The sequence below is a fragment of the Sinocyclocheilus anshuiensis genome, unplaced genomic scaffold, assembly GCF_001515605.1.
Source record: "Sinocyclocheilus anshuiensis isolate Anshui unplaced genomic scaffold, SAMN03320099.WGS_v1.1 scaffold379, whole genome shotgun sequence".
NCBI lineage: Eukaryota > Metazoa > Chordata > Actinopteri > Cypriniformes > Cyprinidae > Sinocyclocheilus > Sinocyclocheilus anshuiensis.
This window is the reverse complement of record NW_015552574.1, coordinates 455,968-469,801: the sequence shown is the minus strand read 5'-3', so window position 1 is coordinate 469,801 and position 13,834 is coordinate 455,968. Positions and strand designations below refer to the sequence as shown.

General features: G+C 33.8%; 1 protein-coding gene across 1 annotated transcript in view; it reads right to left on the bottom strand.

Annotated features, from left to right (window-relative positions):
• LOC107665127 (POU domain, class 2, transcription factor 2) overlaps nucleotides 1-13,834 on the bottom strand; it is a 74,493-nt gene that overhangs the window by 2,923 nt on the left and 57,736 nt on the right. Inside the window, 13 exon segments of the mRNA XM_074186922.1 lie at nucleotides 1,466-1,613; nucleotides 1,701-1,749; nucleotides 1,992-2,183; nucleotides 3,674-3,822; nucleotides 3,914-4,055; nucleotides 5,067-5,267; nucleotides 6,408-6,499; nucleotides 6,617-6,728; nucleotides 7,896-8,138; nucleotides 9,252-9,365; nucleotides 11,221-11,277; nucleotides 12,270-12,304; nucleotides 12,852-12,920. Coding sequence (XP_074043023.1) covers nucleotides 1,466-1,613; nucleotides 1,701-1,749; nucleotides 1,992-2,183; nucleotides 3,674-3,822; nucleotides 3,914-4,055; nucleotides 5,067-5,267; nucleotides 6,408-6,499; nucleotides 6,617-6,728; nucleotides 7,896-8,138; nucleotides 9,252-9,365; nucleotides 11,221-11,277; nucleotides 12,270-12,304; nucleotides 12,852-12,920 — 1,603 coding nt within the window.

Here is a 13,834-nt window from a genome sequence, read left to right as displayed (position 1 = left end):
GAAGCGGATATCGTCCTCTTTTGGAAGACCAAACAAAGTAGTTTCGCTTTCACAACGAAACACACAGCGTTTTCATGACATGGCGGCGGTGGCGGCAACAACAATACTACAGCGAGAATAAAAGTTACGCCTTCTTTCTTTGCGTGAATATTTGGGCGCCATTATGCAAATCTTCCCACATCTTGACGTAGATATGTTGGGGGCATGTTAGAACGAGCCGTTTTAGGTAGGTGTGGCTGACTCTTAACTTTTATAAAGAATATCTCTTTGGATTTGAGACTTTAGTCTTTGCAACTTTACAGATCTTCTTTATGCACCAAGAGCTTGTAACACTTCAAAGAGAAAGGAAAAATTGAAATCGCATCATATGACCCCTTTAAAGAACCTTTGACTGATTGCTTCTTTGTGGAACCAAAAATGGGTCTTCTATGGCATCGCTTGATTTTTAAGAGTGTATATGCAAATATTCTTGCACATCAGAGGTATCATAAATGATAATAAATGAACATTCACAATATTTTATGATTCAGATATAGTTAATTGATTGAAGCAAACTAAAAGTTTTTTTTGGTACTGTATATTATTATTATAATTAAACATATTTGTAACAATTCTGTTCTAAGATAATTTACATTATGGAACACTTGATTTTGTACATTTGTGCACATTTCCAAATGTGGTTTCAAACGTTAAAGTATAATAAATAATAAAAATTAACATTCATAATATTGTATCGCTCAATATGTTAGATGTAAACAAATATTGCTCGGGTTAATTGATTATTAATAATAATAATATAATTTTAATTGTTATATTGTTGTTGTTGTTATTGTCTTTATTACTTTTATTATTAATTACATTTGGAGCAGTCCTGATCTAAGATAATTTACGTTATGTACAGTATCAGATACAGAATTTGTACAAATATTTTTTCAGATGTCAAAATATAATAAAAAAGAATATATTAATATTCATTATATATTACTCAATATATTACTTTCTTAGCTGATTAAAACAACCTAAACAAATAATTAATAAAATTATTATTATTATTATTTATTTATTTAACCGTCTTGGTCTAAAATCATTTACATTATATATAACATTGGATTCTGAATTTGTTCAAATTTGCAAATATCTTTTTTCAAATGTCGAAGTATAATAAACATGACTAAACTAACATTTATATATATATCATTCAATATATTTCTTTCTTAGTTGACTAAAACAACCAAAATAAATAATTTATTAAATAATAATAATCATCTTCATTATTAATATTAATATAATAATAATAACACACTTAGAGTAATTTATAATAATGCATTATTTACTATTACTAATGATTATTATTGTTTCTTTAAATGCAACCTACATTTTTTTTTTAATTTTAAAAAGTTTTCATCATTACTGTAAATACAGCATCAAAATTTTCCTGCCCTATACAGAGGAAGCAGCTTCTCACCCTGTGTTCAGGCCAGGGCTTCTGAGACTGGGCGGAGTGGGGCTGACTGTGCTGAGAGGAGGCGGAGTCACGGAGGAAGGGGCGGAGCTCATTGCTGCATGTCCACTGAGGTTGAGAGGGCAGGCCACAGAAGGTGTGGGACTGACGGCTAGAGTCAAGAGGAAGGATTCAGCGTCTGTACTTAGAACCTGAAGAATATGAAGTGTACATTATTCATTGGAACTGCTCTTCTTACCTGTTGTGCTGAGACTGGTTGCGGCCAGAGTCAGTCCCTGACTGGACATCTACAGGAAAAACCAATAAGACTCTAATTAACAAACGTACATCTCCTCATGACGGTCTTTAATATTTTCCTTTACTTCCAAAATGTCCAATTATCATTTTCTGCTACACACGTCATGACCAGACATGTCTCCTCGGTACGGCATTTTGCGCCCATTCTCACCATGCAAACAACATTTGAACACAGCCGTCTGCTGAAACGGCTTGGGGCCAGATCAGGGGCTAAAGCGGTGAGTGGGTGTACCATGTGCGGGCTGTAGCAGGGCGTTTTGTGCGTCTGCGCCGGAGGCTGATTGGGCAGAGGAGGGGTGGCGCTGCTGGGGTTTATACGCTTCTCTTTCTGCCGCCGGTTGCAGAACCAGACTCGGATGACCTCTTTCTCCATGTTGAGCTGATCGGCCATCAGCAGGATTTCTTCAGAGGTAGGCTTCTGGTTCTGGGGGTGAGACGAGGTGCATGAGTACATGAGATATGACAAAAACACTTGGACCAAGGCCAGGATTCAGCCCGAAACTATTACATGTTGATGCATGAAATGCATGACATAAATCAAAGGAGCAGTTGAGCAACTGGTACTCAAAAATGCATGTAAATACAGATTTGTTGAACCCTTAAGAACGTTTAGGAACTGACCACAATGCTTACAAGTAGAGTTACTCAGAAACGGAAACAGCGCCTCAAGTGTATTGGCTATTTGCCTTGACTTGATCCTTGGGTTTCCTCGGAAAAACACATCCGTCTTACCAACACATGTGTGGTGCTTACCAGAGAAGAAGTGTGATGCAGTGCTTTTGTGACGCATGTGCAGCCATACAACTTGGGGGATTAATGAATCTGTATTGTGGTAGAAGACACTGAAATGATCTTGAAAGGGGAGTAGTTTGGATTTACTCTCCTTTTTGGTTTTTAGATTAACCAACTCTTAATGCAAATGGTGTTCTTGTGTAAAGCAATAAACATTATTTTATTTTATTTTAAATATTTATTTATTTGTTTATTCAATCCAAATCAACTTACAAACTAAGAACATTTTATTTTATTATATTATAAATATTTATTTATTTGTTTATTCAATCCAAATCAACTTACAAACTAAGAACATTTTATTTTATTCAAAGCAACTTCCAAATAAAGATTGCAAGCATTGCAATAAAATGCATAATTATTATAATATTATATATATATTATTATATTTTGGAATGTTGTTTTATTTTAATTTTTTATTTTATCCAAATTAATTCATAGCATATCATAAAATTTATGATTACATTGTATTATATATTATATTTTGGAATTATATTTTATTATTTTATATTATATATTGTTATATTTTGGTATTATATTTGATCATTATATTTTATTATTATTTGATTTGATCCAAATAGACCTTAAAATTAACAACATCACCAGCAGTTTATAATAAGATGTAATAAACATTATCATCTTTATTATTATATTATATCATTGTATTTTATAATTATTTCGTAATTTTTTTATAAAAATATTATGCTCTTTTTTTATTTGTTCTTTTTCCTTAGCTGTGAACCACTATCAAATTACTATACTTTTCCAAAGAGAGTAAGTAAAGTAAATGCATATAATTTAATGTCTAATGCATACTGTAAAAATGGTTAAGTAATACTTCTACAATCATGCCAGATGTATAAGGGGTTTAATGTGGTGACGCAATTCTTATACTGTATATTGCAATAAATTAGGTTGCGGCAGACTTCTGATTCTCCAGAGAGAACACAAAAAAAGGCATCAGCATTTTCAAAAACCAATATATTATTTTTTATCATGAGACGGCAAAATAGAGGTCGTTTCTGAAGCTGAGGTGTGCTAGTGTACAGAATGATCCAAGTCATGTGAACGAGAAACAATTTCTGTGGAAAGAAAATGCAAATCTTGATGTGTGCGTCTAACCGAGATGAAGTTGCGCTCCAGGGCTATGCGGACGTTGGTCTCGATGCTGGTGCGTTTCTTTCGGCGGCGTCCAGGCAAGCCTTCGAAGCCCAGCAGAGGTGAGGACAGCGAATTGGGGCTCGGCAGCATGTTGTCTATCGCCATGGTTTCTGTAACACAAACACACACACACATACTGTTACATGAATCACAGGGAATGCTATTGTGAAACGGCAAAAGGAAACGGAGAGAAACACACACCTGCGTCGCTCAGCCATTTCTCCAGCAAGGGTTTGAGCTTGCACATGTTCTTGAAGCTGAGGTTGAGAGCCTCGAAGCGTGAGATGGTGGTCTGACTGAAGTCATTGCCGTAGAGTTTACCCATGGCCATACCTACGTCCCCCTGCAGGAAGACATGGAGCAGAGTTACCATTCGCTTGTTTTATTCATTTATCCCTCTGCGGACAGGACTGCTTTACCTTGAGGACAGGTCAGTTTACATTTCACATACATATGTTATTTCGATACCAACTATCCTCTGAGAAAATCTAGAGCAAATCCTCAAAGAATTTTAATCTCAGCCAGATATCAGCTAGCCGTATTATTTTCTCACAAAGCAACTCCTCATTTATTTGATCGTCAATGAAGAGCATAATTACAGCTAAATTTCTCATTGGGCCAGCTGTGGGTTTAGACCTTTTTTGCCAGCTTTCTTGGAAACATAACAGTGCAGCTGGTATCCCATGTGATTTAAAAAAAACTAAATCAATAAAGAAATTCTGATCCTAAATAATGCATTAAATTAATGCATTAAACATTTTAATTTGGTATTTAATAAACAAATAAATGTAATTAAAATTTTTAAAAAGCTAATGAAAAATGTAATGTAAGCTAATGCCTCTCCTAATTATATACATATCCTTATATATGATCAATAAGATCAATATGATCAATATATTTCAATAAAAATACTGTTTCATATTCTAAATATTTATTAAAAATGCATTAAACTTGCATTAAATTGTTATCAAATCAATTCAAATAAAGTATTTTTTTGGTCATTACAAAAAAAAAATACAAAAAAGATGACAGACGCATATTTTAAATATTTACTAACAATTTAAATGTATTAAAGCTGTATTAAAATGGCATTAAATGAATTAAAATAAATAAATTTATTATTTAGTAAGATTAAAATGCCTCCCTTAATTATGTTATAAATAATCGTATAAATAAATATGATAAATAAGTATTGTTTATTTCAATAATTTCATTGTATTTATTAATTGCACGTCAAAAAGAAGTGTCTTGAAAGAAAGTTTATACATAAAGTTAGATTTTTTAAAAACATGTTTTGAACTGTGACAGAAAATATCAGAGATCACCACACACACACACACACACACACACACACCTGTGTGAAGCCCAGTTTAATTCTCCTCTGTTTGAAGGTTCTGGCGAACTGTTCGAGCTCCTCCAGATCGCTGGGATCCTCGGGGTGAGCGGTCACCGTGGGAACGGAGCTCATGGGCGGGGCTGAGGAGGGGGCGGAGCTCACGGCGCTCTCCACGCTCTTCTCCCTCTGCAATGACCACAGCCTGTTGTCAAGATGATGCTAAAGCACAGATTGGGGAAACACACTACTTTCTCAAACACAGGTGTAGTGTACGACAGACAGTGCTTCCATTTCAAACATATTACAAAAGATTCCCCTCAAGTTTCACATTATATTGATTTCTACCCCTAGATTTTCCCACTGTTTAGAGCTGAAAGGGAACAAATCTAGACTCTGGCATACTATAGTATACACTCTAAAAAATGCTGGGTTAAATATAACCCAGCGTTGGGTTAAAAAGGGACAAACCTAGCTATTGGGTTGTTTTGACCCAACTATTGGGTTGTTTTGCCAACCGCTGGGTCAAAACAACCCAATAGCTGGGTTTGTCCCTTTTTAACCCAGCGTTGGGTTATATTTAACCCAGCATTTTTAGAGTGCACTACAAACTTGTAGAAGTATACGATATACACTAACGTTCCAAAAGTTTGGAGTCAGTGAGATTTAAAAATTTGTAAATTAATAGTTTTATTAAGGAAGCATTAAATTGATCAAAAGTGACAGTAATAAAAAAATTAAAAAAAATTCAAAATATATATATATATATTTCAAATAAATGCTGTCTTTTCACTTTCTCAAAAAAATATATCATGGTTTCAAAAATATGATGCAGAACAACTGTTTTCAACATTGATAATAAATAGCAAAATCAGCAGATCGGCATATTAGAATGATTTCTGAAGGATCGTGTGACACTGAAGACTGCAGTAATGATACTGAAAATTCAGCTTTGATCACAGGAATAAATTACATTTCACAATATATTCAAATAGAAAACTTTTATTTTAAATTGTAATAATATTACTGTTTTTACTGTATTTTTGATCAAACAAATGCAGCCTTAGCAAGCATAAGAGACATTTACCTTAAAACCAATACTTTCAATACAAATCTTACTGACTCCAAACTTTAGAATGGTAATGTATACATGAAATGCAACAATTTTACATTTGCCATACATAGAGCACACTGCGTCACATACTGTATCCCCTAAAGCAATGTGCTCGACCTTCTATTTATAAAATAGAAAATCTGAAAATTGCCATTGACACTGATAAAAAACGAAAAATCACCATATTTATTACTGAGATGATAACTGGACACCACTTGCTAATGAAAGAACCCGTTTCGGCTTCATACCTGTGCTTGAAGGCCCAGTCTAGGTGGGGAGGTCAGGAGACTCCCTGGGCTCTGCTGCGGTAGTGGAATCAAATTCGATGTCGAAAGCAAACCTGAAAGAGCATGAATGACTGTTTCTCACTAAAGACATCAGTGCACACAAATGTTGCTGGTGTGACAGAGACCCCATAGGCAAATAACAAACTAATGTGTGAACAGGCGCGTCTCACCTGGCTGACCCTGCTGAGCCTGGGCTTGAGGAAGCAGGAACTGAGCTGGAGACTGTAGAGGATGACCGGGCATCATGACCAGCTGCTGTAACTGCAGCAACTGCTGAATGTCCTGCAGAGACCGACAGAAAGCCTTATGAGAATGAAATAAAGAAATGTGAGCAACAAGAGACAGGGGGAATAAGAGAAAAGATCCAGTTATTCTACAAAGTCAAGTTTCAGAAACAACTGGCTCAGGTAAATCTTAATTTGTATTTTACTTCAGTTCTAGATCCTTTTACTAAATATTTTAACTCTAGTCTCATTTTACATTCTGTTTATGACTGACTACATATGACTAAATATTCAAATTGTATTTGCATAATATAAATGCATTAAAAGTGAATTTAACTGAATATACTGTATATATAATGAAATAAAAATGTATAAAATAAGTTAAAAACATTCATTGAAAATTACAATCAGATTGTATTAAATACATTTAAATATCAGTATAATAATTTAATTATAAAAAAACCCTGAATTAAATAATGAAATAAAATGCATAATAGAAATGACATTAAATACAGTTAAATAACAAAATAATATAATGATATTAAAACTATAATAGAACTATCTTGTTTTTGTATTAGGATTTTTTCCAAATGATTTATTTTATATATCTATAATAATTTTTTTTATTTAATATTTATAAATATTTAGATGCAATACTAATGCAAGGCTTTCATTGTAAACATTTATTTATTTAATAATACATTTCATAGCATAATATAATTACATAAATAATGTAACATAATAAAATAACATAATATAATTATTTAAACTATATTAAAATAATCTTGTTTTGTATTAGGATTATACATATAATTCAATAAAAATTATTTATAATATAAATTAAAAAAATTTATTCAAAATTATACTTAAAGGTATTAAATACATTTAAATAACACAATAATAATTTAATATTAAAACTATTACAAAATTCACTTATTTTTACATTAGGATTTTCCAAATTTAAGTAGTTTTATTAACTTATATATTTATTAAATATTTAAATACAGTATTGCAAGGTTTCCAATGTAAACATGTTTCTTATTTATTTATTTACAAACTAATGGACAAACTGCATTTTCTTATATTCTGTTCATAACTGGCTGCATGCCACAGATGCTGTTGAAGAAGTTTATTTAACTGGGAATGTTCTTGCAACTGAAATACAGGAAAATGCTAATCTGGCCTGCGCTTTCCTGAAAACCTTCAACCGCAGCGCTGAAGGTACCTGGGCAGTGAGCTGGATAGGCTGTGACAGAAGTGGAGGCGGAGCTTGTTCAGGTTTGGCTTGAGACTGGGCTTGTGCTGCTGCCTGATTGGCCTGCTGCTGCTGCGTCTGCTGCTGCTGATTGGCCGCCGCGGCTGCGTGGGCGGCATGCGCGGCGTTCGACTGCTGCATGGCTGCGGCTAACAGCTGCGCTTGAGCCTGCTGCAACAACAGCTGCTGATGTGCAGGAAGGAGAGCGGCCAGCTGAGAGAGGAAGGAGAGGAGTGAGGGATGAAGAGAAAAGGCGGAGAAAAGAACGGCGTCACCAAGCAGAAAAGGCGGCGTCTGGAGCACTTTCTCTTAAGCAAGCAGGGCCTAACATGGCATCCGCAGCACGGTTAAGTTAGAAAGGCACGTAGTTGCATTTAGTTAATATAAGCATAGAACAAAAGAGAGAGAGCAAAAGAGAGCAAGAGAGAGATCCATGTATCTATTACATTTATGCATTTGGCAGATGCGTTTATATTTAACATCGCATTCAAGATACACATTTTATCAGTTCCTGCTTTCCCTGGGAATCGAACCCATGACCTTGGTGTTGCCAGGTATGTTACACTGTTTTTATCCATATAATATCTATATTTGTTTTCACTGAGATTAATTATTACATAATATAGCAAACAAAAATAAGTTTATTTCAGGGTTTTGTTTTGCCCTAAACTTGCACTACTGGTTTCGTTAAAGTGCCACAAAGCCAGTGTTTTCACTCAGAAATTGCTAGTAAATTTCACAAAGAATTGGCAAGTAACACATTGAACTAAACAATTTGAAGTAGAAAGACTGAAATAGTATTCTCTTATAAAATGTTCTCCAATCATACAACTTAAAACTTTTTTTTTTACAGTGTATTCATGATTTATTTACAGTTGTCGCTGCATGTTGCACTAGAAAAAGGGAAAGTCGTGTATAAAACGTGTAATTTGTATAATAAAAATATATAACTGAAATGTTTAATTTGGTAAAAATGCCACATTAACAATCACGATGGAACATTTTAAACGGATCATTTTTTTTACTCATTAAATGTATCATTTATTATATTTAATTTTTAAAATGAGCACTTAAAATCTTGGCGGTGCTGAGATTTTTTTTTTATTTTACTTTTTTTAAATTTTAATTTAGGCCATTGGCCACGAGTGAGATAAATGAAAATGAGATAATGAAAATTCAACTAAATGAATAAATAAAATGTTAATTTCTGCTTAGTGCTGTTTTATTTCCCCTCAAAAAAGTCTGATATTTTGTTTTAAAATCTTCACTGGCCTACATGTTTGTCTCGTCACGCAGACCTGTGTATGTGTGTGTGCGAGCTCATACCCCTGCGAGCTGACTGCCTGCCAGCATGAGTTGTGTGTGTGGCAGAGCCGGCTGAGCTGGAGGAGGTGGAGGAGCGTGACCACTGGTCATCTCAGCGGCCTCCTCGGCTTTCACCTATCAAACACATTAATAAATGAAGAGTTTGGTTCCAAAATGCGATAAACGCCATTTAAAAAAAAAAATTTGAGTTCCCGCCAAAATCAGTATTGTATCTGGTCGGTATTGAAAAGTCCGTTTTTAATTTTCCGCAAAATGCGATATCAGCCGTGTTATTCTGTCATGTTTTCTCCCTTTCTTTCCAAACCGCGACAAACGCCAGTCTCCCTTCTCTGCAGAATGAGATACATCCGCTCAACCAGTCACAGCGCACCATTCCACGCATTGTAAACAGTAATAACCAATCACAGCGCACCATTCCATGCATTGTAAACAGTAGTGGCGGCGCTTTGAATACACCCGGCATTCTATTTTTCCTTCCTCTTTACTACTAGTTTTAACGTGAAATAAACATGAATGAACATCTCATGCCTCATATAATCGTTCAATCAGCGTTTCAACCATGGAAAGACGGCAATAAAACAGCTTATAAACAAAATGTAATGTAGCATTTCATTTATCTCAGGAAGTCATCAGTGTCCACAGCTCGTTAGTGCGCTATAAATGAAGTCTAAAGAAGAGCATTTCGCGATATTTTACTTTACCTGTTAGCGATGTCTTAATTATTTAATGTTTAAATAAATCTATGAAACGAGTTATGTGTAAATTAAAATATTTCAACAACAAATAGAATTTGTATAATTTAGAAGTTAATTTAAAAACTGCATTATGTGCAATTTACATGTTTGCATACTTTTTTTTTTTAAGTTGAGTGTTGCTTGTTATATTTAAAAAATAAATAGTAATTAAATTTAAGTTGGGGCTCTGTTGTTAACTGTAACCTTATAGTAGGCCTAATGTAAAAGGGCTCACTGTAGTTTAGAGCATAAGCTGTTACACCCCTAGTTTTTATAATAAATCTTTGAATTTTTAATGTTATTATAACCTAAAGATGCTTGAAACAGAAAATAGTGGTTTTCATCTTGCCACTTTCCAAATGGATTTATAGCTTTGTGGAACCAAACTCTTCAAATATCAATCTGTGTATATGTATATAATAAACACTCACATAAACACTAATAATATAATCCACTAACACGCGAGTCTTCACACACACTTACACACACACAAAATCACATAAACATCAACAATATAAAACACACACAAAAACGCATCTTGCAATATAAAACAAATAGAAATAGAAATTATTTTTAGTACTATTTATTTATCATATTCAGTTTCCGTAAAATTCAATTAAAATCCATTAAAAATGCACTAAATACTAAGACTAAAAATAGCATTATTAATTTTTATTCCCTTATCAGTATCAAATGAACAGTGAATCATTTGTTACTGGTACAGCTGGTTTGTAACTGATATGCAAATTGCCGTTACTAAATGTCAACGACCGATTACGCCAACAACCACTTCATGTCTTTTCTTGACAAAGACAAAAACCACACACAAAGTCCATTTCCATATGTAAACATGCACACTTCCAGTTATTCATTTGATTACTCACCGCTTCAAGAGAAGAGAAGCAGTTCAAATCGTTTAGTCATGTAAATATCCAGCCAGAATCTCTCTGCTAACTACAACTGTTTACAACTCTTTTTACCTCACTTCTGATTGATCCATCTCCTTATAAACATTTCATGCTTCAACTCACTCTCTCTCCCTCTCCTGTATCTTGTCTGGCATCTTGTTAGGAATGCAGCTCAAAATGACTAAAGAAATCTCATTTGCATATTACAATGTTAACGGAGAATTACCTGAGGGCATCCATGTTAGCAAAAAGTAAATCATTTTTATTTTATGTATTTTACCATTAACACACACACACACACACACACACACACACACACACACACACCTTTGTGTTGCTGGGTGCGGGAGACAGGCAGAAAGGACTTGTTTTCATCGGCTGGGTCTGAATGAGACGAGAAAAATTGATTAGGGGCAAAATGGATTAATCTCACTGGCCTCAACTGAATAACTTTAGCTTGAATAAATAATCTAAAACAGAACATATCGCAATTTTAGGCTTAAAAAGTAACTGTGTTGAATTAGAGGTCTGATTCTCAGTCAAATACACTCTTAACAATAAAGGTTACAAAAGGTTTTTGCAACAGTGCCATAAAAGAATTTCAGTGAACAGTTCTTAAAATAACCTCTTTGTTTTTTCTTAGTGTGACAAAAGAACCTTTTCCACTATAAAGAACCTTTTGTGGAATGGAAAGATTCCATGGATGTTAATCATTCTATAAGGTTCCAAAAGTGTGTTTTTGCAGTGATTCCATAGAAGAAGCATTTTTGGTTCCTCAAAGGACCTTTCAGTGATCAGTTCTTAAAAGAACTGTAATTTTCTTGATCTAAAGAAACTTTTTCCACTATAAATAACTTTTTTTGCAATGGAAAGATTGTATGGATGTTAAAGGTTCTTCATGGAACCATCGACGCCAAAAAAAACATTATTTTTAAGAGTGTATCAGTATTAATACACTGTTCAATATTTATTCACTTTCTAACCATCACACTTTTCATTGCATCTGTCCATACTGTTAATGCAGTAAGCAACAAACTTCAAACTTCAAAGAGGGAAAATGAACATGTTAGCCACGGGACTGTCCCTGCATTCACCTGGGACGACATTTGCAAATGACGAATGCTGCGTGTTATTAAAAGAGAGGTTTGATCTGTTGGTTAACGATACTGATTCTATGAACATACATAAATGGTTTTCAGCATCTTTTGCCACATAAGCTAAATATATGTATTTTGTTTTTCCTCAAAATCAAATCTTTGACAACCCTGATCTAGATGGTTAAGTTTCTTTGGAGAACCTCTTTCATTTTTGTATTAAAACACATTCATTGACATCGAACCACTAATAAAAACATGCACTAAAAGATGTTCACACACCTGATCGCTGGCCTCTGGACTGTTCCTCTCAGAGTCTGTAGAAACACAAACACACACACATGAAGGACACATCAGGTCAGAATAGTGCCTCAGGCTCCGGCCCTCACATCAACAAAAGCGTGGTCTAGTTAGCCAGAGGCATTGCATTATTGGAATACCATGGAGCGTTTAACCTGGGTTACTGTATGCTGCTGTGTGTGTGTGTGTGTGTGTGTGTGTGTGTCAGATTGGAGCCACGGCTGACTAAAGTGTTCTGTGTGTGATTCAGACCAAGTGGAAAATGTGAGAATTATGCCAAAAGAAAATCTCATCACACTTACACACACACACAAACACATCTAATAATCATGAATCATAGTAGTGTACATGATAAAACACGCTTATACATGCAGTGATTCTCTCCAACAATATCATCACACCTTCACACAAACCTCTACATCTTCATGATTTCACATGCTGATAACAATAATTATAATGATTTTATAGATTGATTTTATAGACAACATAACACATTTCTACTACATCTTAAAGCATTCAGGCTCACATAGACCTTCAATAATCAATCGTAATATTGATTTTTACCTGTACTGTCCACTGGAAGCTCAGTCCCCATCTTGTCGTCCTCGACGGCTTTAGACATCCTGATATCTACTGAAACAGAGAGAGAGACTTCTGGCATTAGCTTTGAAAAGCTTTTCTGTCAATCTACCTTATATCATCAACCACATAAAAGTGTAGCTGACAAATAACCTTGAGGTGAGGAGTCATGATTTAAAACATTTAAATGTCTATTGTATGTGCTGAAACCTACTAGCTTACTGTCATTTTATGACACATTTGCAAAAAAAAAAAAAAAAAAAAAAGCAGTGTATAATCAGCCTTGGATTTCATCAAAAACATCAACATGAGGGTAGAGTAATTAATGAAATAATTTTCATTTTTGGGCGAACCATCCCTTTAAGTTACGTGACTATAGATTGCATCTTGAATTTTCAAAGAAATTAAGCTAGTTTAAACCATCCATTAGAACAAAAAGCCTCTACTGTGCATATATATATATATATATATATATACATATATATATATATATATATATATATATATTGTTTTTTTTTTTTTTTTTTTTTTTTTTTTTTATAAAAAAAAAAAAAAAAAAAAACGCAAACGGTCTGTTTTTTTTATTTTACATAATTCTTTGAAATATCTATTGAACTATTTATGAGTAATAACTACTTTACTAAAGTAACTCAGTTTGATAAAACAATATGAATTCATGCATTTGTTTTAAGTCTGACTTTTAAGGAATCTAGGACGACAGAAGAATTAAGATTTAGCCAATTTTAGCTTTTTAGTAGTTCACTTACGGTTTTAATTAAAAGTACATATGTGACCCTGGAGCACAAAAGCAGTCTTAAGTCGCTTGGGTATATTTGTAGCAACAATACATTGTATGGGTCAAAATTATTGATTTTTCTTTAATGCCAAAAATCATTAGGATATTAAGTAAAGATCATGTTCCAGAAAACTTCATTTGGACAACTTTAAAGGCGATTTTCTCAATATTT